The sequence below is a fragment of the Centruroides vittatus genome, unplaced genomic scaffold, assembly GCF_030686945.1.
Source record: "Centruroides vittatus isolate TY-2023 unplaced genomic scaffold, ASM3068694v2 contig_397, whole genome shotgun sequence".
NCBI classification, from domain to species: domain Eukaryota; kingdom Metazoa; phylum Arthropoda; class Arachnida; order Scorpiones; family Buthidae; genus Centruroides; species Centruroides vittatus.
The window spans coordinates 914,112-940,676 of NW_027122212.1; the positions used below are offsets into that span (position 1 = coordinate 914,112).

At 30.7% G+C, this 26,565-nt stretch overlaps 1 protein-coding gene across 5 annotated transcripts in view; it reads right to left on the reverse strand.

Moving 5' to 3' along the window:
• The window catches only part of LOC136976158 (adenomatous polyposis coli protein-like), a 99,852-nt gene that overhangs the window by 46,665 nt on the left and 26,622 nt on the right, over window positions 1-26,565 (reverse strand). For 4 of the 5 annotated variants that reach the window (XM_067271372.1, XM_067271373.1, XM_067271369.1 and 1 more), the window contains 5 exons: window positions 22,789-22,972; window positions 15,318-15,475; window positions 13,712-13,829; window positions 9,101-9,361; window positions 2,177-2,269 (listed from right to left, as the gene is read on the reverse strand). In XM_067271372.1, the coding sequence (XP_067127473.1) occupies window positions 2,177-2,269; window positions 9,101-9,361; window positions 13,712-13,829; window positions 15,318-15,475; window positions 22,789-22,972 (814 nt within the window). The remainder of the gene's footprint in view (window positions 1-2,176; window positions 2,270-9,100; window positions 9,362-13,711; window positions 13,830-15,317; window positions 15,476-22,788; window positions 22,973-26,565) is intronic. The other variant, XM_067271371.1, reaches the window with a different exon arrangement.

Genomic DNA, 26,565 nt, shown 5'->3' on the forward strand with positions numbered 1-26,565 from the left:
ATATTTATTTTGTTTGTACAAAATAAAGAAATAATTTTTACAATACAATAGCCACGATTATTATTATAAAAAATTTACGTTAGACTTAACATCGACGAAAATTCAACACATAGCGACACGCAACGGAGAAAAATTTCAACATGGGATAGGTTAATATATTTTTTTATACATAATCGGTTATCCGAAAAATAAGTTATCTGAACAACCCCAGTCCCCCAACTGATTCGGATAAATGAAGCTCTACTGTAGTAGTAGTATTAAATATTGCAAGCACATAACATTCAATAATACACAAACCTCCATGCAAAATTTCAGAAATTTTTGACAAAAAGCACAGGAGTTATTAAGATTCAAATTGGGTGAAAAAATTGTGCCCCCAAACAAACATCCATACATAAACCTCCAAAAAGTTTTTGCATTTCTTAACATTTCAAGGTCCAGAGTCCAAAAATGTAAAAATCTTGGTGTGAGGTCCCAGATGGAAGCCGATTTATTGGTCCAAATGGAGATAATTAAACAAGATATTAAAGATCTCCTTTTTCAGAAATGAATAGGAAGAATTAAAGGTCTCATTTGAACAATGAAAGTTTTTCTATAAAATTTAAAACAAAGAGTGAATTGTGTGAAAAAGACCAAAGTTGAGGAAAATGTAATTAGAGAGGAATCATATTTAGTTGCAAAGTTGACCTCTCCCGCGCTTCAACAGGTTCTGAATTGTCACCAGGTCATGATGAGAGGCCAAATCAAAAGGTGACTTTGGGGGTAAACTTTATAAAAACATGCAATTCAAGAACATGACATTCTTGAATTGTGGTTTATTGCTCCTACCCCTCTGTGTGTCTGTCATCATCTGTTGTTGAATTTTCATCTTCCTTGGAGTGATGTTTGCTTTCCTGGAATTGTTCTTCCGCTTCAAGAAAAATCACTACTACTAGGACCATCAGTTCGCAGCTGAACAAAGTGCGGCCCAGGGCCGACAATCTCAATCACATCAAGGGGCTGAGAGAAAACAGCCTGAAGAACTTTCAAACTTTTATTTGGTTTCTCTCTGCAAGGATTGTAACAATGGAGAATTAGCTCTTTTGTAAGAAAATTTTATATTTTATTAAATGGTTTAAACAATGGAAACTTGTCTTAGTGAATATTTAACTCCTGCATACGGTTGTTGTGACCCTTCAACCTCTTGATATTTCCACCCCAGTTGGCAACCTTACATTGGGAGGTCATTTTTTTGACTGATTATCATACTTTTCCTCTGTTATTACAGCTGGGAAAGTATTATAAAAACTAATTGAAAATAATATTGATGATTACCATGCATTAATTATGCAAAGAAACTATGTACAGTACCTCCTGCAATTCAGGTAACACAAATTTGATACATTTTTGGACACAGTTATAAGAATTAAAATAATATAGTACTTGTTAGAATTCTTTCTGTCACAAATGTCAGTGACAATAAACATGTAATAGGCAAATCATAATATCTTTTGAATCAACATGTATTTATCATATGCATGTCCTACCATAAACTGTGTATTGTGCTACAGAACATTGGTTGCAGAGCTCTATTAGACAACATACTATTCTTGTGACAAAAAAGACTTGTAAGATTTTTAAAATTTTATATGCCTTTTTAAAGGCTTCTTAATCTACTTAAGCAATGTCAAATCCTACATAAAATTCACAATTGTGTAGTAATAAAATTACTTTATTTAATATTTGTACTACTACATCAAATGAGAACTGCCAACTTTAGTCTTTTGTATTTTATAAATCAACAATGCTTCTAACATTTTAACATAAATGTTTTTCAGTTTAGTATATATTTATTTCAAATTTATGTAATTATCTACAGTCCTTGTTTTGGCTTTGTATATAATCCATTAATCTGAACTTTTCAGTAATCAAAACAACCTCGTAAAATAATTAATTTGGACTAACAAGAGTGAACTGTGTTTAAATAATAGTTTCTTCAGAATAACAAGTTGCTTAATTGTAATCTGTTTCTTGAAAAGAAACTGATTATAATTAAGCAACTTGTTATATAATTCTGTATAATTAAATAGATAATTAATTATACAGAATTCTATATTTATGCAGAAATTATCAGTTAATTTAAATGCATATTTATAAATTTAAAATGTTAAAATAATTAAAATTAAGTTTTACAAACCTAATTGGCACATTGCATGTCTATGTTCTTCATCAAAAGATAACTTCATTAATGCAGCAATTGCTGGTCCTGGATGCTGATCAATAGTATCTGCTAAAATGAGTCTATTATTAATGTAGTTATATCACAATTTATTTACTTACTTATTTTTAAATCATTTACACTTAGTTAATTTTTAGAAAATCTTAACTGTAAAAATGACATGTATTACTAATGCATGAGGTTATATATACTTCTATATATAGAAGTGTATATAACCTCATACACTAGTAATACCAAATGATCTACTGGATTTTTTTATCAGTTTATATTAAGACTAATTAATAATTCAAAACAAAGCAAAATTGGTCCTGACAGTATAACTTAGCAGCATAACTGCACAATAAGCAGGAGTTGCAGGTTTGAATCCAGCTCTGGGATGATTCTTTTCCTCCAGTTTTTTAAATTAAAATTTAATTTATTTCTAGTTATTAAATTTATCATGAAATGGTAGCTCTATCCAAATTGCTTTGTTTCAGATTATTAATTAGCATTAATGTAGCCTAATAAAAAATTTCACAGATCATTGGTACAGAGGTATATTCAAAACTCAAGATAAACTTTTGAAAATCATTCTAATTTATCAAAATGATAATACTTGTATTATCCCATATTAAGACATAATGAAATGATTACTTGGTTTTTATTAGGTTTCTTTCACAAATACTTGTATAAGAAGTGATGATATCAATAATTAAATTTCAATTTGATATTTCAACAAATATATATATTTATATGTATGCATGTATGTATGCATGCATGCATTTATAAGAGCCATCGCAAACTACAGGAAGCAGGAGCTAGCATACGCTCAGTCAATCTCCCAAGCCCCGCCTTTTTTCCCATGAGGCTATGAGCCATTTTTGCTAGGTAAGCTACGTGGGCATGAAGCAGCTGCAAACTACACAACGTTTGCTCGCGTAACGTAGTCCACATGATGTGGATTCCACAGATGTAGATTGGCTATAGAACAAAGATTTTATCATAAGCTATACTTGTAATCAGTCAGTTTTTGTCCAAACTTTGAAACAGCATAGAAAAAACATGCCTACTAGTTAAGCCTAAGCCTAACTAGGCTTAACTATCCGAAAACTATATATAACTATTTAGTATTTATATACAACGTTTATACTATTTTCAATACTGAATGTATTAATCATATAATTTACATACATCGATAAAATTCTATTATTTCTTTTTCAACGTGTGACATGTTCATGTCATCCATCTTCCCCGCTCTCTTGCTAGTGTAACTGCTCTCACTGTTGAATTCTGTGAACAGCGAGCATACTCTCATATCGCTGCGCTAGCAAAGGAAAAATCGCACGGGAAAGAAAAAAGGGGCAGAGCCTTTGACATCATCAGTTGTGCTAGTGCATGTTTACTAGCATTTTGCTCTCGCAAAGTGCTAGTTTATGGCAGCTCTAAAAGAAATAATGGTAATGGAAAAAAATTCATTAAAAAAATTAGATCAATAATTCATCACAATGTATTTTTCATTAGAAAAATTAATCTTGGTTGCTACAAGCTATAAAACAGATTTTAACAAAATTTAGGTAGATGTAAAAGTCTTTCCAAAGATTTTTACATCTATCTAAAAAAGTATTATTTAAATATATTTTTATCTATAAAAATATATTTATTTTATATTATTTATATTTATATTTCTTGTTTTATTGTACTGAAAATAAAGAATAACATATTCAATTGTAAATATAAATGTAACCAGCAAAGTTTCATATAAAATATTATAAATATGGCACATTAAAGACATTTAGGTTAGCTATATTCTGATTATTTTATAGTATCTTTAATTTTAAGAAATTCACCCAATCAAAAATCATAGCTATAGTAATCATACTATAAAGGAGTAGTCTCTTGAAACATGCAACAAAGGTGCATAAGGACCAACAACTGCCAAATTATCGGGCTAGCAAATGGCTATAGTAATATTAATAATTTAAGTTAATTTGGTACTGGAGTTAGGCGTTAGGCGCCATCTCTTGCTAAATTTAATAATTAGAATTAAATCATTTAAATAAATTTAGGCCTAACTGGAAGAAAAGAATCGGCCCGAAGCGGGACTCGAACCCGCAACTTCTGCTATCCGTGCAGACACGTTACCAGTTACGCTACCCGGACCTTCGGTCTGATCTCCCCTTCCAGTTGATATAAGATTACCGTACGACCATCGACGGTCATTACAATGCCGGCTGGGGACACATTAATTGCCCACGTCCTCCCAAAGGCACTCAACCGGCCATCGCAAACCCCGGCAAGGCATATATATATAAATAAACAACAACTAACCCGTTATATATAAAGACCAACAACTGCCGAATTATCGGGCTTTTGCCCAATAATTCGGCAGTTTGGGTTTTTTCATATATAAGTGCCCAAAATTCGGCACTTTATATATAAGTGCCGAATTTCGGGCAACTGCCGAATTATGGGCAAAAGCCCATAATTCGGCAGTAATTCGGCACTTATATATAAAGTGCCGAATTTTGGGCACTTATATATGAAAAAACCCAAACTGCCGAATTATTGGGCAAAAGCCCGATAATTCGGCAGTTGTAATTCGAAATTCGACACTTATATATAAAGTGCCGAATTTTGGGCACTTATATATGAAAAAACCCAAACTGCCGAATTATTGGGCAAAAGCCCGATAATTCGGCAGTTGTTGGTCTTTATATATAACGGGTTAGTTGTTGTTTATTTATATATATATGCCTTGCCGGGGTTTGCGATGGCCGGTTGAGTGCCTTTGGGAGGACGTGGGCAATTAATGTGTCCCCAGCCGGCATTGTAATGACCGTCGATGGTCGTACGGTAATCTTATATCAACTGGAAGGGGAGATCAGACCGAAGGTCCGGGTAGCGTAACTGGTAACGTGTCTGCACGGATAGCAGAAGTTGCGGGTTCGAGTCCCGCTTCGGGCCGATTCTTTTCTTCCAGTTAGGCCTAAATTTATTTAAATGATTTAATTCTAATTATTAAATTTAGCAAGAGATGGCGCCTAACGCCTAACTCCAGTACCAAATTAACTTAAATTATTAATATTACTATAGCCATTTGCTAGCCCGATAATTCGGCAGTTGTTGGTCTTTATATATAACGGGTTAGTTGTTGTTTATTTATATAGGTGCATAAGGAAGAAAACATAAAATTGGATGGAGTAAGTGCACCCTCAATTCTGGAATTTGAAAGTTTAAGTCAGTGATACAGAGTACAAATTATCTGATTTCAAAAACCAATTGCAAGAATAACTTACGTGGTTCTATAGCAACAGGTCAAGAATGTCATAGGTCTAATGTGAGTATTACATGTGATCCAGAATATGTTTTAAAAATGATGCTGAGGCATGTGGGCCAAAGCAAATAAAATAACAATGGCCAATGGCACATTAAAAGGCAACAGAAATGTAAAGTGATTTACAAAACAAGATGCATTGCTTGAGAGTAACTTTCTCTTGAAAAGATAGTCTAGGACTACTTTTGATTCACCTCCCTCCAAGTTATAATAAGACCAAGTTACAACAAGAAACAATTAAACCATGTCTTTCAATATGGCATATTTTGCCAAGATACTTGACAATGTCTTGAAGAGGAATGTCTGCATAATATTCCATATCTGACCACTGGAAAACACAAGTGATTTCTTCTTGACAAGGTACATGAACTTTATTGTGTTTTTTTGAAGTTGATAATAACTTGCCCAACATAATGTCAGACACTTTGATTATTCATTGTGAAGTTTCCAACAAACCATTAGTATAGTGCATTTTTCTGCCACACAGACTCCTCTACATATACTGCATTTACCCCAACAATTAAAATTTTACAGGGTAAATACACTTTAAAACATAGTTGCACCTATTGAAAAGAATGCTCAGAGATGTACAAATCCACACAGATCTGCTGCTATCTGCTACTAAGATTCAATTCAATCATGGCTCATTTGCTCAGCAGTCTAGCACTATGCTGCTAGATTACTATGGTCCAACACCAGTGCCAGATCTAAGTATAATCAAACTGCACAGCCACAAAGATGCTGAGAGAAACAGATGCAAAATTTACACTATTTACACATTGATTAGTAAGTGAAAGAAATACCAAAACTTCTTGCACAAAGTGCAGATATGATTAGAGTTGTTACTACCCTACAATATAACACATCACTCAAGAAGTCTCTGGTCTTACTAAGAAAAACAATTTTTTTTTTAGAAATTCGACTTTATTCATCAACATACTCTCTTTCAAGAGTGATACATTCATTCCAACACTCCTTTAACTTTTCGATGCTTTTTTGTAGAACAATTTGTCTTTGCTCTCAAAACAGACCTCAGTTTCGGCAATCACTTCTTCATAAATTAATAATTCTAATTTAAATAATTTATTAAATAATTTAGAATCATGAGAAAAAAAAATTGACCCGTGGCTTGAACCATCAACCTCTGCTTGCCATGTGGTTGCACACCTGAACCTCAAGCAAGTCTTTGCCTTCAGATGTAATTTAAATTTAGATATAATCTTATGTGGTTAATCACAGCACCAGCTGGAGACAACTCCTATACCCACCAGCCTAAGTACAACTGGCAAGCAGATAAATTTCTGGCTAATTTTTGCCTGTATATAATGTTATCATTTCAGAGAATATTTAGAAACTGTCTGAGTTAACTTATAATAACTTCAATATTGCTTTATATTTTTTACTGCTATAAAGTGAATTTTGAAGACTAAACTAATTAAATAATTAAAAGACAGCCAACTTATTCCACCTCACGTAAGTGTGTGTATCTAAAGTCTAAAATGTTCTTAAGTTTATACAGTGGAACCTCGGTATACGCCTGCTTTAGAATACATCCAATTCGGAACACGTCCTCTTTGGATGAAACAAATTTTGCTTGGTATACAACTTAATTCAATTATATGCGCCATCTATGAACAAGTAGCACTATCAGTGTACTAGACCAGACTAGATGTTCACGGTGCCACAGTTTATAACTTTGTTAAATTTCTTCTGATTTTAATTTGTAAGTAAAATTTTATTGTTTTTATTAATCATGAATTGCAAAAAGGCAAATGAAAAGCAACAGAAAACTAAAAAAATGACTAGAATCTCAATGGAACTGAAAAAAGAGATTGTTGAAAAATATGAAGGTGGCATGGGTGTCGAGATTTAACTACGTATTCCAAGAACGACGATATTGACAATTGTGAGTAATAAAGACATTATTAAATCTGCTAACTTTGCAAGGTTAAATCAATTTCTAAACAGATTATTAGTATTAAGGAGAGTTTGATTTGATTTGATTTTGATTTAATGATTTAAATAATATAATACAATATACTGTAATAACTTTAAAAATCTATAATAAAATTTATTTTTTTATTAATGTGCTCAAACAGTGTTTAAATTATTTTACAACCCCATTAATATACCATATCAAGAGGGTTTTTTTTTACATGAGAATGGATTAATCATTTTTACATTACTTCTTATGGGAAAGGTTGGTTTGGTATACGTCCTATTCGGTATAAGTCCAAACATCAGGAATGGATTAAGGTCTTATACCGAGGTTCCACTGTAATATCTAATACTAAAATTTGTCAAAAGTGTTCTTTTAATCTGATAGATAAAAAGCAATATAAATATAAAATCCATGTAATAGTAATTGTTGTTAGCATAACAAATTAACCAAAAATGCCAGCTTTATCTATGTCTCCATTCTTATCTTTATCTACCATATCAATTGTATATGTATGTATAACTGAAATGGCTACTTTATAGTTTTTAAAGAGAGGTTTTAATACTGAAGATTGAAACTTTCTAAAACTGGCACATAAATAACCTTGCTAGTGTTGCAGAATGTATATTCTTATTGTACCCTATTATCAGTGGTGATATTCGAAATATTTAACAAAGGGTTCGCTAGCAGAAAATTTTTCCCTAACAATCACCGACAAACGAAATGGAAGTTTTGGCTAGAAAGAAATACAATACCTTTTCTTGCGATATATCTAATAATCAGTAGCATATTTGGAACGTAAGGGACCCTGGGCAAAGATCAAGTAGCAATAGTATATTAATGCTATCGACCTTTTCCTTTTTTTTTTATTTTAGGCAGGGAAATTTTTCACCCTGAATGGCACTGCTGATAATAGACAGATGTCATCATCTCTCGAAATACAATATCCTTTTTATTTCGCTGTGCATAGCCCGACACGTGTTCCACAGCCATCTTGTATTATCTTGCGCATGTGAGATTGTGGGATCTCTCTTATGACTGGATCTAGTTTCAAGAACTCTCTTGAATCGATCGTGATTAAACCTCATTTCGGTTGAGATTGAAACGGTCGAGAGAGATCGCACCAAGGCATAGTCCCCAACCTTGCTCACAATCTAGATTGAAATGCTCAGTGCGAAAGGGGTATAAGGCTCTAGTTTAGTAGTGTTACAGGGTATAATACGTATATTTTAATATATTTTTTTAAAGAAACAAAACCACTGAGAAATGTTACGTGTGTTTAACAAGGTTCGGGAAACTGAAAATTTTACCAACGGGTTCAGCCGAACCTGTGCGAACCCGCTGAATATCACCACTGCCTATTATAATTAATCCATTGGCTAATCCAAGAATAACATTTTTTTGGAAAACCATGCCTTACAACTATTGCACAAATGTTGTTCATATCTATCAATTTCTCATATCATTGTTTACATTATTTTATATCATCATATTTTTCATGATAATTTTTATTTATGAAAAATTAAATTTAAAAATTTTTGCTCATCAAAACTTATAAAATAATTATTTTCATAAAACAAGAAATTAGTGCATTTAATTAATTCTAAATTTATTTAAATAACGTTTTTACTATTATTATTGTCTTCCACAAATCCTGAGTCAATGTCTCTCAATAGATCACAATAATCCCTGATCTGTTCTAACAGACGCAAGACTCTTGCTTCACGTCGACCTCTTTTGTCATCTGGATGGGCATGTACAATGTTGTGTAATGCCTGACTTGCACGTCTTCTTGCATCACGAACAACTTGCCTAAATAAACGGGGATCTTCATCAATAGAAGTATCTCTTTCTCCACCATGCAACAACTGAATTAACAGTGGCAGACAACCTAATTTTACAAATACAATAAACAGTATTAAAGTTTTTTTTTATCAGTTTCATTAGTCTATTCTATACAATTAAAATTTTTATAATTAAAATATTAAAATATCAAATATATTATAAGAATTTATTTAAGTATTGATATAAATTTTCTTTCAATATTGGAAAAATTTTAATTTTGAAGATTCTTTAATATTATGCCTGTTTCAAAATATAAAAAGGTTTCTAACATGAATTGAAATTTGAAAAAATAACTAGATAATTTAAAATTTGTAATTGTTTTAATTTAATTATAACTGAAGCATTTATTATGATAAAGTTACAGCAAACTTAGAGGCACATCAGACTATGAATAACTTATCAAAAAAAAAAAAAAATGCTCATTCATATACAATAAGTTTATCAATAAAAGAAAAGGATAAGCCATGCTCTAACTTGTAAATAAAGTTTATATCACATACACAGGGTTCCTACTCAAATTTTTGTTTTGAATTCCCTGACTTTCCCTGATTTTCCCTGACCAACTTTGTCCAAATTCCCTGACCCTCACATTTCTTACGATGTGGAATATCGACATAATAAAATAGCATTTTATTTACTGAGAACATCGAGTATATCTATCCCTCTTTTTGCCTAGTTGTATGTTTCAAAGACTGCCACATTAAAAAAATACAGTATGCATACATCCTGTAGAAAAATGTATGATACAATCCACAACTTCAATGTAATGAAAAAATAAGCAATTTACAAATGAAACATGAGCTTTTTATTTTATCATCATTTATCAATATTATTTGTATGTAAATCTAGTAAATACAAGATAGCATAAAATCAACAAACAGTATTCTTTGATATACAAATAGTACTGTACTGTACTGTACTTAAAATGAACTCTTGACTTAGAAACACATAATTTTAAAATCTTTCAACAAAAAGAGTAACTTTTTCTAAACAGCAACATAATTTTAACAAAAAGTTAAATTTAAAAATTTTCAAATAAAGCATTTTTTCCCTCAAAAAAATCGATCATGTAAAAAAAGAAATAGTTTTCTTTTGTCAACCACATTATTTCAAAATGGCATAAAAATAGATTGTATATAAAGAGGGATAGGTGTAAGTTTTTACTATAGCTTCTCTAACAAATCCACTAAATCTAGCAAAAAATTAGCTGAATTGGCAACTCATTAACGGAAAAAAAAATGTTTCGTTACCGCCATTTTGATTTTGGTTTCGGTGTAAAGGCCAGAGTTTTAATAATTATTTTTAATAATTTTTATTTATTATTTAATTTCGCATTAAATTTTGTCTTTGCATAAAATTTTCTTAAGAATGCAGACAAAATTTATCTATTTTAACCCTTAATTACAAATCTTATAATTATTGCAAATCATATTACAAACCATCTTTCTCACTTTTATAGCAAATTTTAATAAATAAACTAATGTTTTCAGCAATCTTAAATAGCTTTCCTCAGGTTTAACATAACTCCAAACGTCAATTAGAACATAAGATTTGAAACTTCGCATTTTGCTTGTGAGATATGATGACTCTTTCCCTTTGGGAAAATAAAAGGGATAAAGTTAATTCTCCCAACGTCAGGAAAGTCGAGGGACTAATAAGTATGTGGGAAACATGGTACAGACAGACGAAGACGCCTCTTTACCATTTAATCCGTTTATTGTAAAAATATGCTTACAATATAGCTAAAGTTGTCTTCATTTCTCGTCTTAAGTTCATAGTGGCAGTAGTGGAATCCGGAGCAGTGTTCAGTGAACGATCCGGAAAAAAAAGTTCATTTGATTTCTGTTTGATGTCTAGCACTAACATATATCACTCGTGTTTTTCCTGAGTTAGAAAAGCAACTTTTGAAAGGCAACTGTTAATTTGTGGAAGGAAAAGGTAGCCCTTGATCGTTCCCTGGATTGGTTTCAGACCATCACCCACGCTTTATGATGGGGATCTAATGGATTCTCCAATTTACTTACGTCAATCGAAGAATCTGAGTTCATAGAAGTATTCGTTGTCGTTTCAAACAATGGAAAATTCAACTCCAATCCAAATGATCGATCTTGAGAGCTGCACTTTCTTGACTATTTCTCAAGTTTCTATAAAAAATTTTTATTCATTTCTTTTTTTTCATCTAATAATTTAATTTTTTTACGTTTTTCTATTTTAGTGAGACTTTTATTCCTATGACGTCATAGTATTACGAAAATTAGGATTCTTAAAATGTATAGAATTTAAATAAAATAAAATAAATACACTCAAACCTGTTTTTGTGCGGTGGATAGGGACAGCATAAAAGAAAACGCATAAAAAAAAATCACAGGAAACTTCACGAGTAGCTATAAAAAATAGTTTTCGCAACACAATTAAAAAGTATATTTTTTATGCGGTGAATAGGGACCGCATAAAAAAAGTCTCACGTAGAAAATAACTCAAAATCGTACAAAATAACTAGGAATTGCTTTTTTAACTCCTTGGGCCTTTTTCTGCAATCCCTAGTGGGGGGAAAAATCATCTAAGAAGTTTATTTTTTATATTAATTATTTCCACTTCAATATGAATCTAACATTAAAAAAATTTGCCCGGAAATAATTCCCGCAAAATAAACACCCTCCCAAAAAGTGGTTTTACAGAAAAACTATATAAAAAGTTAAAAGTAATCCTTAAAAAATACTTTTATTTGATAAATATAGCTGCAGGAAGTGTTATTCTTTCATTTAACAAGGTGTGAAATTTCACACCTGCAGTCTACATTTAACACAATATTTGTGATTTTTATGCTATTAAAATACCAGGAAACAGAAAAAAGGTAAGAGAAAAAATTTTACTTAATAAAAAATGAAAAAAACTTGATGTCATAGAAAACATCGAATAGAGTTTTAAAAAATTTTACAGAAGTCAATTATGTTCCAATTTGATTGAAATTTTCATGTACTGCACAAAAACAGAAATAAGTATCAAATAAAATTACAATTATATGTTAATAAAATATAGAAGTTCAGCGCATAGAATCGTAACTACAAATCTTTTTCTTTTGCAACATAACTATAAAAATTGTTTTGTTGTGGTTTTGCACAAAAGATAATCAAATTTATTTTAATTTTTTAGTAATTTAATTAATTTTTTAAAAATTTACCAGCTTTTTAAATTTATAATTAATTATAAGCGAGTTAACATTGGTTAAACTATCGGATAACCTAGTTGATTTTCAAAACGATAACTACGGTATATCTATTACAAGTATGATGCCTAAATTTGCCAAAATCAGTGGATATTTTTTACCCAACATCATTTCTGTTAAACTAATTATTAAACTATGTATCAAAGTTGCGGGAATTAACGGGAGAGGGGGGAAAAATATGCTTGCAATACAGTTCTTTTCGAGGAAAGTTGTAACAACAAATGTAAAAAACTACTAGTCGGCACCAGCATTTTACTGTAAATGTCGGGTAGCTATTTATAATTTTTTATGTTGTATAGTAATGTTTTAAACGTGAAAAACAATTAAATCACGGATTTTTACTGATCTATTTAGCTATTTTGAAGTGAACAATCTAATAAATTACGATTTCAAGTTTTAAAAGTTTGTAAACTAATTTTTAGTTAGTTATTTTTTATTCTAACTAACAAATTCACCTTTTTATAATCACTGAATTATTAAAATTAAAAATTAAACACTTATTACATAATAGTAGTTTATCCTGTTATTAATCCACAACTGTAAAATTATATGGGTTCAGAACGGTGAAAAGAGCCATTTCAGATTGAAAACGGATTCTGGTATACTGTATTTTCTTATTAAAGATTGCAGCATTACTTCTTGCCGCCTGCAGATGGCTACGCTTAGTCAGCCATATTCAGCAAATGAAATAAACGAGGCAGTTAAGGAGACAAATTCCCTGACTTTTTGACAATTTTCGACAAATTCCCTGACTTTCCATGACTTTTTCCGAAACTAATGAAAATCCCTGACTTTCTCTGATTTTCCCTGACTTTCCCTGACTTTCCGGGTGCGTAGGAACCCTGTATACAGATTGACATTCAAAAATCTGGCAACCTCTGGACCTGAGGAGTGCCAGATTTTTATTTATATATGCTGTATATATTTAATAGAAAATTACTACCTGTATAATCTTTTAAAGAAAGAAAATTAAACAGTAAATGAAAAGTAAATGAAATTTTAATGTTCATCAACTAAATAAAACTAAGAATTTTAGTTAGGTGCCTCTAGAAAACAGTGGTGAGCCAACTCAGTAAATTTGAAAATGTGCTCTGAAATCCATGGAAGATTTTTGAATGTCAACCTGTAATAGACAATTTCATATTAAAATGATATAAAAATGTTATTCACCTGATTGTCTCATTGCAATACAACTATCTTGTGAACTAGACATTTCTAATAAGGTTCTACTCATATCTTCTTTACCATGTGTTCCAAGCATTGATAATAGAGAATAAACCATTTCAACCTATAAAAATAAAACATTTTTAATAAAATCAAGATACATATCATATCCCAAATATCAAAGGACAAGAATTATGAATTATAATTAATCAACCATTATCACTAGAATACATTGAAAGTATATTGAAATTTAAAATGTTTCAGCATTTAAAAAAATTAACATTGGAAACTGAAAATAAAGGTTTATTGGTTTTCTTAATAAGCAAGTTTCTGATACATCCATGATAAAAGTATATAACAGAAGTATTTAACGGAAAAGAATCACTCAAAAAATACATTACAAATAAACCTTGATGTATATATTTTCAAAGTGAATTTTAGTTAATACACTCACCAACATTTATATTATTTTTGAACCCTCTAAAGTTTCAAATAATATAGTTGATTATGAAATGAAAAATCTTTAACAATGCAAAACAAACTTGCCTGAAAACTGTCACCTATAGACAAGTTGACATTTTGTGCTTGCAAATATGAAGGAGAGGTGTGTGTGTTTTAAAGAAAGTTTTGACAAAAAAAACAGTTGTAACAAATGTTTCAAAATTTGGAATTATAGTAGTTTCTACTAAGTATACTGCTTTGAAAAATCTGCACTTTGATAATATTACTAATTTGACACTTAAACCTTTAAATTCTACTAAGTATATTTATTTTATTTTTATTAATTTATTTTGTTTCTGCTTTAGTTTTGTATTGCAATTTTTGTTCTATGAGTTGGGTCACATGCTTGCCAATCTCTTTATTTGAATGTTCCAAAGTAAAAAATTGTTAAAAACTTCAAAAAAATGCTTAAAGAAAACACCTTGCCAAAATTTTGGTTAAAATTTGAATTTGAATTTAAATTAGAAAAATATTCCAGTTAATTGAATGATCAAAATTTGAACATCTGTCCCAATATATTAGTTACTGGTTTACTTGGTTATTTGTTGTAGAAGAATTTACTTTGAAGATGGCCTTAAAAAAATGTAAAATATTTTGAGCTTAACATATGTCAACTGAAGATAAAGGTTACTGTTAATGTTACATTCATTCAGTTTTGGATTCAAAAAACATATCAATTTATTTAACTTATTACAAACTGGTATCTCAATACAGTAGAGCATCGATTATCCGACTGAATTGGGGACTGGGGTTGGTCAGATAACTGAAAAGTCGGATAACCGAAAAGTATGAAAAAATACATTATTAGTATAGTGTATTAGGCCTGGTTTAAATACTAGCCTCCGTTTCATGGTTGAGCCAGTGCTGCCAGCTAAAACATGCAAATATTTAACACTATTATTATTACAGTAGTCAAGACATAACCAAATATTGTAGCGCCACATCACTAGCGGACATTTGAATTTGCCGACTAGAACGCAGTCGGTTAATCGGGGGTCGGATAATCGATGCTCTACTGTATATTCAAAAATCTGTCCATAAAAATTTAAAATAGATGTGTAAAGCTTGATTTTATATTAATAATTTCAATATAAAAATAATAAAATATTACTTTGGTCCCTAACTGATGGGCATGAAAACGACGTGCATTCATTGAACTGGAAGTCATTCCTGTGCTGCTGAAACTCATGATGCTACATGTATCTTGATTAATAAATCCACCGAGAGAATCCTTCTCACCTATACAGCTTGGTCCACTAACCCACAATACTAGAATAACCGAGAAATTTTTAATATTATGATTTTAAATTTTAATATATATAAAAAATTATATAACAACAATTAAAGAGCATTTTATTTTCTTATCTATTATATAAAAATATAATACCATTTTAAATGTTATTTTCATTTAATAATCTTGCATTAATTTAGAATAAAAACTAAGAAAATATTTTAAATTAAACTTATATAAACACAGTCCATCAATCATAAAACACAGCAAAAATTTAATAACTATAACATTTTATATTGACAAATTTTTTTTAAACATTGGAATAGGCCCATTAACCAATCATAAAAAAAATTTTTATGATTGGTTAACAGTTCTATTGCAATGTTTAAAAACTTGTTGTATTGTACTGTAGAACATTGGCATTCTGTTGTATATTCTATTTGAGTAAGATTGTTAAAAACGTTACAGTTATTAAATTTTTGCTGTGTTTTCAGGTTGATAAAGTGTGTTTACTTTACTTGGCAGCTGTGAATTAATTAAAGTCATATAAAATAAAATTGCAATAATAAAAATTATTTCAACTGAAGAACAAAATAACCAAAACTCCAGTATAAAATGATAAATCATTTCAAGAGAAAACAAATGTTGTTGATAACTTTTAGTTATCATCATCAAGTTAAAATAAGTAGTTTGAAAAAAAAACACACAGTTGTTCCCAATATACAGGGTGTATCAGTACAGTGGTTACAAACTTTCAGGAGAGATAGAGTACACCTAGATGATGGGAAATCACATAGCAATGCAAGGTTGGAAACGCTTTCCTGGCACAGTAGTGACAACACAAAATACAAGAAAGGAAGGACACGAACAGGTGAGAAAACATGTTTATTATTAGTACAGCAAAAATCAAAGAAAGTGGTCAAAATTACGACCCAGGCCATGATGTAGGCTTCACATCTCCAGCGCATTAAAGATCTAAATGTTGTTGAAAATACTGGGCATGTCCCAGACTTCCCCAGCAGCTGCCACAATGCGTGCAACAAGTTTCTCAGCACTGTTAACGGGAGTTTCGTACACCAGTGCCTTGATGTATCGCATACACCAGCCAAAGATGTCCCAGCATTTTTGCTGTACTAAGAATAATAAACATGTTTTCTCACCCTGTTTGTGTCCTTCCTTTCTTGTGCTTTCTGTCGTCACTACCGCGCCAGGAAAGTGTTTCCGACCATGCATTGCCTATATGATTTCCCATCGTCTAGATGTACTCTCTCCTGAAAGTTTGTAACCGCTGTACTGATACACCCTGTAGATTATTCATAACAAAATTTTTCTGAAGATTCATCAATGCTGCCAGTTCTATACACGAGCATATATATAATTTTTTTTTTATGATGGAAAAACATTTGTGATAATTTTAAGTATTATATATATACATTTGTGATAATTTTAAGTATTATATATATATATAGGTTATATGTATGTTTCATGTGTCTTGTTTTGTCATATTTTGTATTTTTATTATAAATCTAAATGTTATTTAGGGAAACAGTCATTGCATATCCTTTTGGAATTACTAATTAGCTTCAAAATAAACAAATAATAATTTGAAATTCAGTAAAATTTATAATCATTAAATTAATTAAATTCACAGAATTTTTAAAAATTAATAAAGAATGCAAATTTATATCTTAGGCAATTAAATATGCTATTCAATTAGCTGTTTATTGAAATCAACAATAGTTTTTTTTATTAAACTATAATATTTCCAGAGAATTGCATCCCCATTGTCAGTCACAAATCCATTTATTCTGCAACATCCTTTTTTTGATCAATATGCAAGATTGACTGGCTAAATGATTTAATGTAAATATTCCCAGGCCATTTCTGACTCACTCCTCTCATACTAAAAATGATCAACATTATTTGCTATATTTGTCTTGATCTTAGAACTAACCTAACTCACACAATAACTGAATACAATTAATAATAAAATTATCAAAAAAAGCATGTACCTATAAGCCTTTTACCAGTGTGCATGGTATGTGCATTTTACATTACTCCTGTGTAGAAATTCTACTATTATCAAAAAAGATTTTATAAATTGTAACACTGAGAAAAGAACAACACAAAATGCTGAAATTAGACTGCTGCAGTCAGAGGCAGAGTCTCCTATTTATATATTATATATGATATATACATAGTGGAAACTTTCTACAATAGACAATTGTGGAACCAAAAAACTGTCCTGTCTGTTATAAAGAGATAACCATCCAAGAGAAACTTTGTGAAAATCATCTTTAAATGTAGCTTTCACTATTTTTATTTATACACATATAATACATGCACTATTTATACACACATTACATACATTATGCAGAACACAGTAATATGACACATTACATACATTATGCAGAACACAGTAATATGACACATTACAATAAATAATGAATTATTATAAGAGAGTCCTATTCTGAATTGCTCTCCAAACAACTCATTTGACATCACAATTGTGGGACAATATCCACAGAACTGTTTTCAACAAATCTTGTCAATATGATGTATGTTAGAGCAGGGGTCAGCAACCTTTCAGCAGTGTTGTGCCAAACATAAGTTATAGTCTTATTCCGAGTGCCAACATGATTCTACCATGTTTATTATATATGTTATCCAAATTAGTTCAGTTATAGCAAACTTCAAAAATGTATAATTTTGAAATTAAGTTATTAATTGAATTATGTTCTCACATATGAAGCGCTTGCATAACACGTAGATGGTGACATAAAACATAAACACATGCGTTGTAATAGAAATATACAAACAAGAGATTTGTTTTTATTGTATCACAGCCTTTGCTGAACTATGTCTTCCATTTAAATGTGTAATCAATAATTAAAATATAATTTTTACTTCATTTCTATTCAATCAGGTGCCACTGAAAATCGTCCCACATGCCATAGGTTGCCAACCCCTGTGCTAAGCATTGAAAAACATTGTTTCTGTTAATTATAACTATAAGGTGCACATGCTTCCTAAACTGAACAGTGATACTACGCAAACTCATCAAGTGGTAAATTAGCCAACATAGAAATTTTATTATGACACAATAAGTGTGCAGTCAAGTTGATTTTAAGAGCTTAACATGAAACATAGTATTGAGTTTTTAGAATTGATATGGCTACCACAGAAACTACATACAAGAAAGAATGCAATAAAAATTTACAGTGTCTTTTAAAAGAGGTCAATTGTAATTAGGTTACATTCTTTTTTATACTAGATCATAAAAATTATCCATTAAAAAGGAATGTTCACTTAAGAGTCTGTGAGGAAAGATTTCACTTTATACAGTCAAACCTGTCTATAATGGAACCTATATATAGTAAAAACCTGTCATTAACAGAAAATTTCTTCAGTCCCTTGAATATTTTCCAAAAAGTAATGTAAATTAACCTGTATATAGCAGAACCTGTCCAATGCGAAAAAGGAAAGAAGCATCAGGATGTATAATGGAAAAATCGGTATCTTTACTGATTTAACACAAATTTAACAAGAAGTTTTTATGATTTACACAAGCCTAGCATGTATAAATCATAAAAAAAGTCAAAAAATACACATATGCAATACAAAATAGCAAAATATGACTACTGTATTACAGTAATTTTATTGGGAACTGAACAGAAAGTTTTTGAGTATTTTTATTAACAGCTGTTAATAAAAATACTCAACATAAATACAACAAAAATACCCTTAACATAAATATGTGATATAATTATAAGTTGTGAAATTTAACACATTAATTCCTGATGTTAAATTGTATTCTTTGTTTTGAAGCTTATTTTAAACTTCTTTTACATCACATTTTGTTTGAATAAAATCAAGTCTGCAGATAAAATACACATCAGACATATTATGCATGCTTTTTAAATTTCGTAAAGGATATCATGCTATACAAATAGTAAAAAATACTTGTACTGTGTATGGGAAAGATGCTTCTAAACTCTGAATGTGTCAAATGTCATTTTGAAAGTTTCATTCGGGAGATTTTGAACTAAAGTATACAAAACATATGGGCTCCCAAAAGCTGTTGAGGAGAAATTGCAGGAAGAAATTGTTAAAGATTGACAACTAACAACTCATGAATTTGCAACAGATCTTAGTGTATCACAGACACATATAGTTGAAACATTATATCCTCTTGAAATGGCTGTAAAACATGCTGACAATTGTGTTCTGCACACAGTTTGGTTTTTTTTTCCACTTATGACAAAAAATGAACTGAATTGAGTATAATTTTGTCAGACAAAGTTAGGCAGCTGTAAGGTTTTATTTATTTTAAATTGGTTACTCATTTTTATCTTACAGAACTTTTTACAGATGAATGAAAAAATTAAGGTTAAAATAAAAATATTTGTTATTAACTGAAAATTTGTTCTAGAGGGTGAAGATTGTTCGGTCAAGTACCAAGGTACCACTGTATTTGATTAATGTGATTTTGATATATGCAGTATACATTGAAAAATTTATTAATTGCATTAATTAAGGGATATCTATAGTAGGTAACCTGTATATAGTGGAAACCTGTCTACTATAGAAGAGTTGTTTGGTCCCTTGGGGTTCCATTGTAGACAGGTTTGACTGTATGTATGTATGCATATAAAGAAGTACTAAATCATTATCATCATCATATCATTTTAGAGATCATTGAGATCTTTTACTGCTATTACATAAGTATACCAGTCTCTTCTGTCCTGTAATTCTGTTTTTCCATCATTCCAGTTGTTCCAAATTTCATCTATCACCTTTTTGATGTCCTTCCTTATTGTATAGAACCTTGTACTTTCTATGTTCCACTCCAATTCATTCCTTGGTAAGTCTTTTGAATTTATTTTCATAACATATTCATTCTATACCACTGTAGTTTCTTTGCCTTAACTGCACTTGTTATGAACTGTTGATATGATAGGTTTCTTAAATCATAATTGTGTCTTCTCCACTTATAATTTTCTGGAACAAACAGTGAGCCAAAAATTTTTCATAGTACACTATTTTCAAATATGGTAGAATTCTAATTAACCAAGGTTCCACATTATCTGAATCAAAAGTAAGTATATACACTACTTTTCTTATAATTCATAAAACTTTGCCAAAGCATGTAAATACTGTAGTAATTTTAATCTCGATTGAGAGTTGCCAAATGAGTGGCTTATGCTTAGGTGATTTTAGAACATTGATGCAAAACAAAATATTTTAAAGGACTTTTTAAAAAAAGTTTAAAACAATAACAAGTATTGCAAAAAATTTGTTTCTGTTATCTTTTATCATTTAATTGCAATGTAAGACAAACTATTCATATTAAAATGTAACTTACAATAATACACATTTTTATTCTTAAAACTATTTATGTATTTGCTGTATAATAAATTATATACATAAGAACATTTTTTTTACGATTACATTCACTAAGATATAAAAAAGAAGCTTAAAAGTGATACCTTATAGATGTTTTATATTTGTAATTTATAATCCAATGTAGCTGTCATTTTATCTGAGTTTTCCATTACATGTGGCATTGGTCCACATTTCCTTGGATAAATGAAGTTTTACTGTAAGTTTAATTTTTTCATTTTTTTGTTGTCAACCATGTCTCAAAGCCATATAATAGGCTAGGTCTTATTATAACATTATATATTCTTAGTTTAGCAGTAGCTGTCAAACACTCCAAAATCTGGTTTAGGGCATATAAAACTTTGTTGGCTTGATCTCATCTTCAGATCCACTTTTGTCTGTCACTATCAATCCCAAGTGGATAAAATTATCTCTCTCCTAAATGTCATATCCCAAACTTTATATTTATATCAGGTTTATCTTATTGACTCGTATTAAATATCTTGTCTTCACTTGCCAACAAGACAATTTTCAATGTAGTAACTGTTTTGCAATGTCTTATTATTCACTTTAATTACTGCATCTTCTATCATTGATAACTGCATGCCTTTTCCACAGTCAAGCTGGTGACAGAATTGATTGACAATGGGTCTTCCTATTTAGGACCTATTTCTACACTTAAACTTTCAGATAATAATAAACCTATTGCTTTAACTTCATATTTCATATGATTCATGCACATTTCAGTAAGAATGGTTAATTTTGGAAAGATGTCAAATTCTACCGTAATATTGTATAGACTATCCCTACATAAGCTTCATAAGTTTTCTGGAAATCAAGAAATATTTAATATGCTTCCTGTTTAAATTCATATTTCTTTTCTAGAATTTATTTTAATACATAAATCTGGTAAATACTTGATTGCCAGTGTGAATTTATTAAAGGAATATCTCCAATACAATCATATGCAATAGGTGGTAGCTGTTTCAATAAGATTTTAGGCAACTCTTTATAACATGACCTGCATCTTCTGTAGTTGGAACATTTAGATCTATCTTCCTTTTTATATACGGGGACGGAGAATTGCCTTGTTCTATTCATCTAATATTTACTCCTCCTCCCAAAAATTTGAATCAGCAAGTATATCTTCTCCTATTATTTACAGAATACCAACAGAATTCTTAAAGTATTACTATATGAGAGACATATTTACAACATACTTTAAGAGTTCTGCTGGAATTCTGTCAGTTCCTGAGGAATAGTATATTTTTAAACCCTATGTGCTATTCTAATTTTTTCAATGTTGATTTTGTCTCTTTGTTTTCCTCACTATGTATGGTACAGGTTATCCAGTTATAGGTTCTTGCTTGTGAAGTATGGTTTATTCGGTTGTAAAAATACTCTCTCTATCAGTCTAACAACTTGTTTTTTTTCCATTAGAAGACTGTTCTCTCTAATTCTGGTTTATCTTGTTCTTGGAATAAACAGTTTGAATAGTTTATTTATTTATTTTTTAATTCCATTATTCTTTTCTCCCTTCTTTCTTTTTCAGCAGATCTTAGAATGTTTTCTGTGTATGTTCACTTTTCTCCTATATAAGTTTTTATAATTTCCTAATTTCTTCTAGCTTTTTTGCATTTCTATGAGTTTTTTTATGTATTGTATTCTAGCTAAAATTGGAAGTTGAAAATAATAAATTTCTGAAAGTGTATAGTCAATAAGGAGGACTATTATTATTTTACTTTTTATTATACACCAGATTCCAAAGAATTATCTTATAAAAACTTCTTATTTATAAAAGAAAATTATTAACTATTTTATACAAAGCATACAAAAATTTATTTTGTGTTTTTATTACTATATTCTTAAATGGCTAAAATTACCCAAAGAATTTAAAGAAATAAATTGAAGAAAGATTTTGAATCTTTTAAATTTAAAAAAATTAATTAAAACCTTTTTATATCATTACCTCTATCATTACCATCAATAGGCCATTCTCCTTGATAAATGGAAGACAATGATAACATGGATGATCCAGAAGAACATTCTGGTTCTGAATGATGAACATCTCTCTGACAATCAGTATCACTTGTTTGTGTTGCACTAGTAATCATATTGCTATTTCTGGAAGTCCTACCTATGTCATCTGTAAGCTAATATAAGAGTTATAATGTTATCAAAAATTATTTTGACAATTTCAAAAGACAAATGAGTTATAAATATAAAATCTTGAGAAAATTAGCATAAAGTACAAAAAATGATTAATGTTACCTATGGTAGCGAACATGGCAGCTCGTCTCTGAAACAGTGGGAATGCACGTTCTAACCTAACCTAACCTATTCTAATAAATTACCATAATTATTGCCAACCAAATTATTAGAATAGGTTAGGTTAGGTTAGGTTAGAATGTGCGTCCCCACTGTTTCAGAGATGAGCCGCCATGTTCGCTACCATAGGTAACATTAACCCAAAAAATAATATGCACTAGTTTTGAAAATCAGAAATTATTTTAATAAACAAAAATTTTTAATTTGTTAAAACTGAAAATCTTTGAGAATATCTAGTAATAAAAAAATGGAACGAGCAGATTATGATGAAATGATAATAAAGGGCTCATTCAAATATGACATCTGCTCTGAAAAGGAGGGATATATAAAAATTTTGTGATAGATCACAACAGGGATAGGGGTGTTAGTAGAATGATGATGTAGTGATATGGGACCTACTTGTCCCCCCCGAGTGTGATCTGTGTTATTTGTAGATATGTATGCTACTCTATGGTATATACTTTGTCTGATTTATATTTATATGTTATTTTATTTATTGTTCTATAAATGCTACAATTATATTTAAAAAGAATGTTGAAAAAAAATTGAAAAACTGAAAAGTGAATGTTCTAAATTTGGAATGAGAAACAAATTTGGAATGAAAGTATTTGAATGCTGAAAAGAAAAGGTTTGTTGTTTTTTTTTTTTTGGAGAATTAAAAAAATGTTTCAAATCCTTCTTGTTTGAAGGTTTTTCTTTTAGAAAAGGACCTGTGGTGATAGAGGATCCCTACATTGGTGCAGCTGACAGGATAGAATTTATAAAAAGTGATTATGTTCCAAGACAAGAAGAGTCGATCAATAACTGGGCTGAGTGGATAGTTGAGGCACAGTACTAATTATTCGTAAGAGAAGAGGTAGGAAAATTTTTACTTTGTCGAGAACAAATTACACGGTGGGATGCTAAGCATAAACGGAGTTAAAAAGGAAGATCTATGAATTGTGGCGGAAGAACTTTGCGGCACAATAGACGATGGTCTGAAGGTATCGAAGTTAAGAGAACTTATTATAAATACAGTTTCCAGCTGGCCTGGCTGGCAACTGTATTAATGCGAAAGATGCCACCAATATTTCATATGCATGAAGGTGGTGCTGCTTTTTATAACCTTTTATAAATTATAAAGTTCTTCCCAGACAATGAGAATAGTAAGTCATGATATTCTCAAGTGATAATATCAGTCATGATATTCATGAGTCAAGAATAGTCAGTCATGATGTTTGTCATGTCTGATTGTTCACCATCACCATGATAAAAACCTTGATTGTGATTAGATGTTCAACAAGAAGTCAAATTTCTCTCGGAAGCCTATGTTTAAAAATTAAAAACATATCGTACCATGTATACACATTTTCAGAAAATGATATATATTTAAATTAAATACAAAATGAAATGTTTTTGGCCTCTTTTAGGAACCTGCATCAAACATCAAACTTTGCATAATGTTAGAGATTTTAATTTTAGAATGTTTTTAAAATTGTTTTTGTTTTGATTTTAAGTCATTTTTGAATGTTTAACATGTGTGTAGATAAAATAGTTTTCTCTATTCTTTCCTGTAAAAAAGTTTACTGTGATGAATGAAAATTGAAAAGAGTAACGAGTAATCTGATATTGTCATAAATTTTTAAAGAATCTATCACTGTGATGAAAGAAAACATTTAGAAAAAATCAGAAGAAATGGATTACATTTCTCACATACTCTACAAATTATTATTATAAAATAAAAATTAAACAAATAAAAATATTATAAGATACACATGCATAGTACAAAAACTTGTTTATCTATAGTATCATCTTGTTGTAAAATTGTTTATCTGCTTTCCTTTAGAGCAGTGGTTCTCAATCTTTTTGAAGTCGGGGAACACTAAACTTTCACATTGTTTTCTGCGGAACACTTACAATACATCAGCTTTAAAGCAGGGGTGGTAAACCTTTTTGAAATCAAGTGCACTTGGTTTAGTAGATGACAACATTGGCATTTGCTAATTACATTCCTATACAAAAATTATTTTACATTGTATTGATTTTTCTTTTGCAACAATTTTTAATTGTATAACCATATTTGTTTTTTCGCAGAACACTTGAAGTGGCTTCACAGAGCACCCGTGTTCCGTGAACCACAGATTGAGAACCACTGCTTTAGAGGGTTATCAACCAACGACTGCCATGCAGCAGATTTTGGGATAAAGCAAAACTCATAAGGAAAATCTTTGACATTCAAAAACTAAGAACCTTGAAGGCCTAGGAAATTTTTAACACATCAATCAATGGAAAGTGCATTAATAGTAAAGACTGTGAGACAATATACACATATAGTTAATCAGGGCCTTCTGTAAGATTTGGACTGGTGTAGACTGGGCTTAAACATCCCAATTCACTGACACCAGTGTAAGGTTTGCCGACTTTCAAGGGGGTTACAATTAATCCCGCGTCAGGATGAGCCTAAGGGAACCCGTGCATTTGGGCGGTTGCGAAGGAGGCAAATAATGACAAGTGTTTACATGCGAAAACCGTTTATTTGGACGAATTCATGCTTACATCGGTTAGATTGTTCCAAATCTCAGCAATCTTCAGAAATGTGAGAGTTCGGCTGGTTGATCTATCCAGTCCCAGGCGGACGAGAAGGACCGTTGGACGAAGGGGATGAGCGGTGATACACTTAGATGTCCCTGGCAACGACACTACACGCACTGTCTTAATCCACAAGAGGCATGTCCGTCATTCTGAAAAACTTTTTCGACCTTGAAGTTCCAGTTTTTATACGTTTTTCTCGTGTACTATCCACCTTGCGGATTGGTCCCTCGTCCCTTTCCTCATTTCCCGATTGGTCTCCCCTTTGTTTTCAAGCGCAAAACGAGACCATGTTGGGTCGCGGAAAAGGTCCGATTCGAGGTGTCTATTTGACACCCTTTGTCGACTATGCTCCAAGATTGTTGATAGAACCACAGCACCTGCACTCATAATTTAATCCGTTGTTTGTAATTGATGTCATTTTGGAATGCTAACGATCACGCGATATTTTTCTATCTCTCCAATTTTTCCCTTTTTCTGAAATTGTTTTCCTAAGTTCAATTTTTTCCTTTGAATACTTGTGTCAAACTTATACCTCTTTATGAGTGCGTGTGTCAGAGTTCTACCTTTGGATTGAACATTAACAGGTCGTTTAACATGCGTTGATGTCGTCCCGAGATTCGTTGTTTACATTTTTCATTACGTTGTTTTGATCAAGAGTTTTTTCCTCTCTCTCTCTCTCTCTCTCTCTCATATAATTTATCGTTATTTTTTTCACAACAGAATTCTGCATTTTTGCGATTTCGGACCTCGTCTGGGTCCTTACACTTCTGTCCCTAAGATTTCCATATCTGGTCTTGAATTTCATTTATCTAACACTATTCTCGAGATTAAGGAAAGACAGCAGATG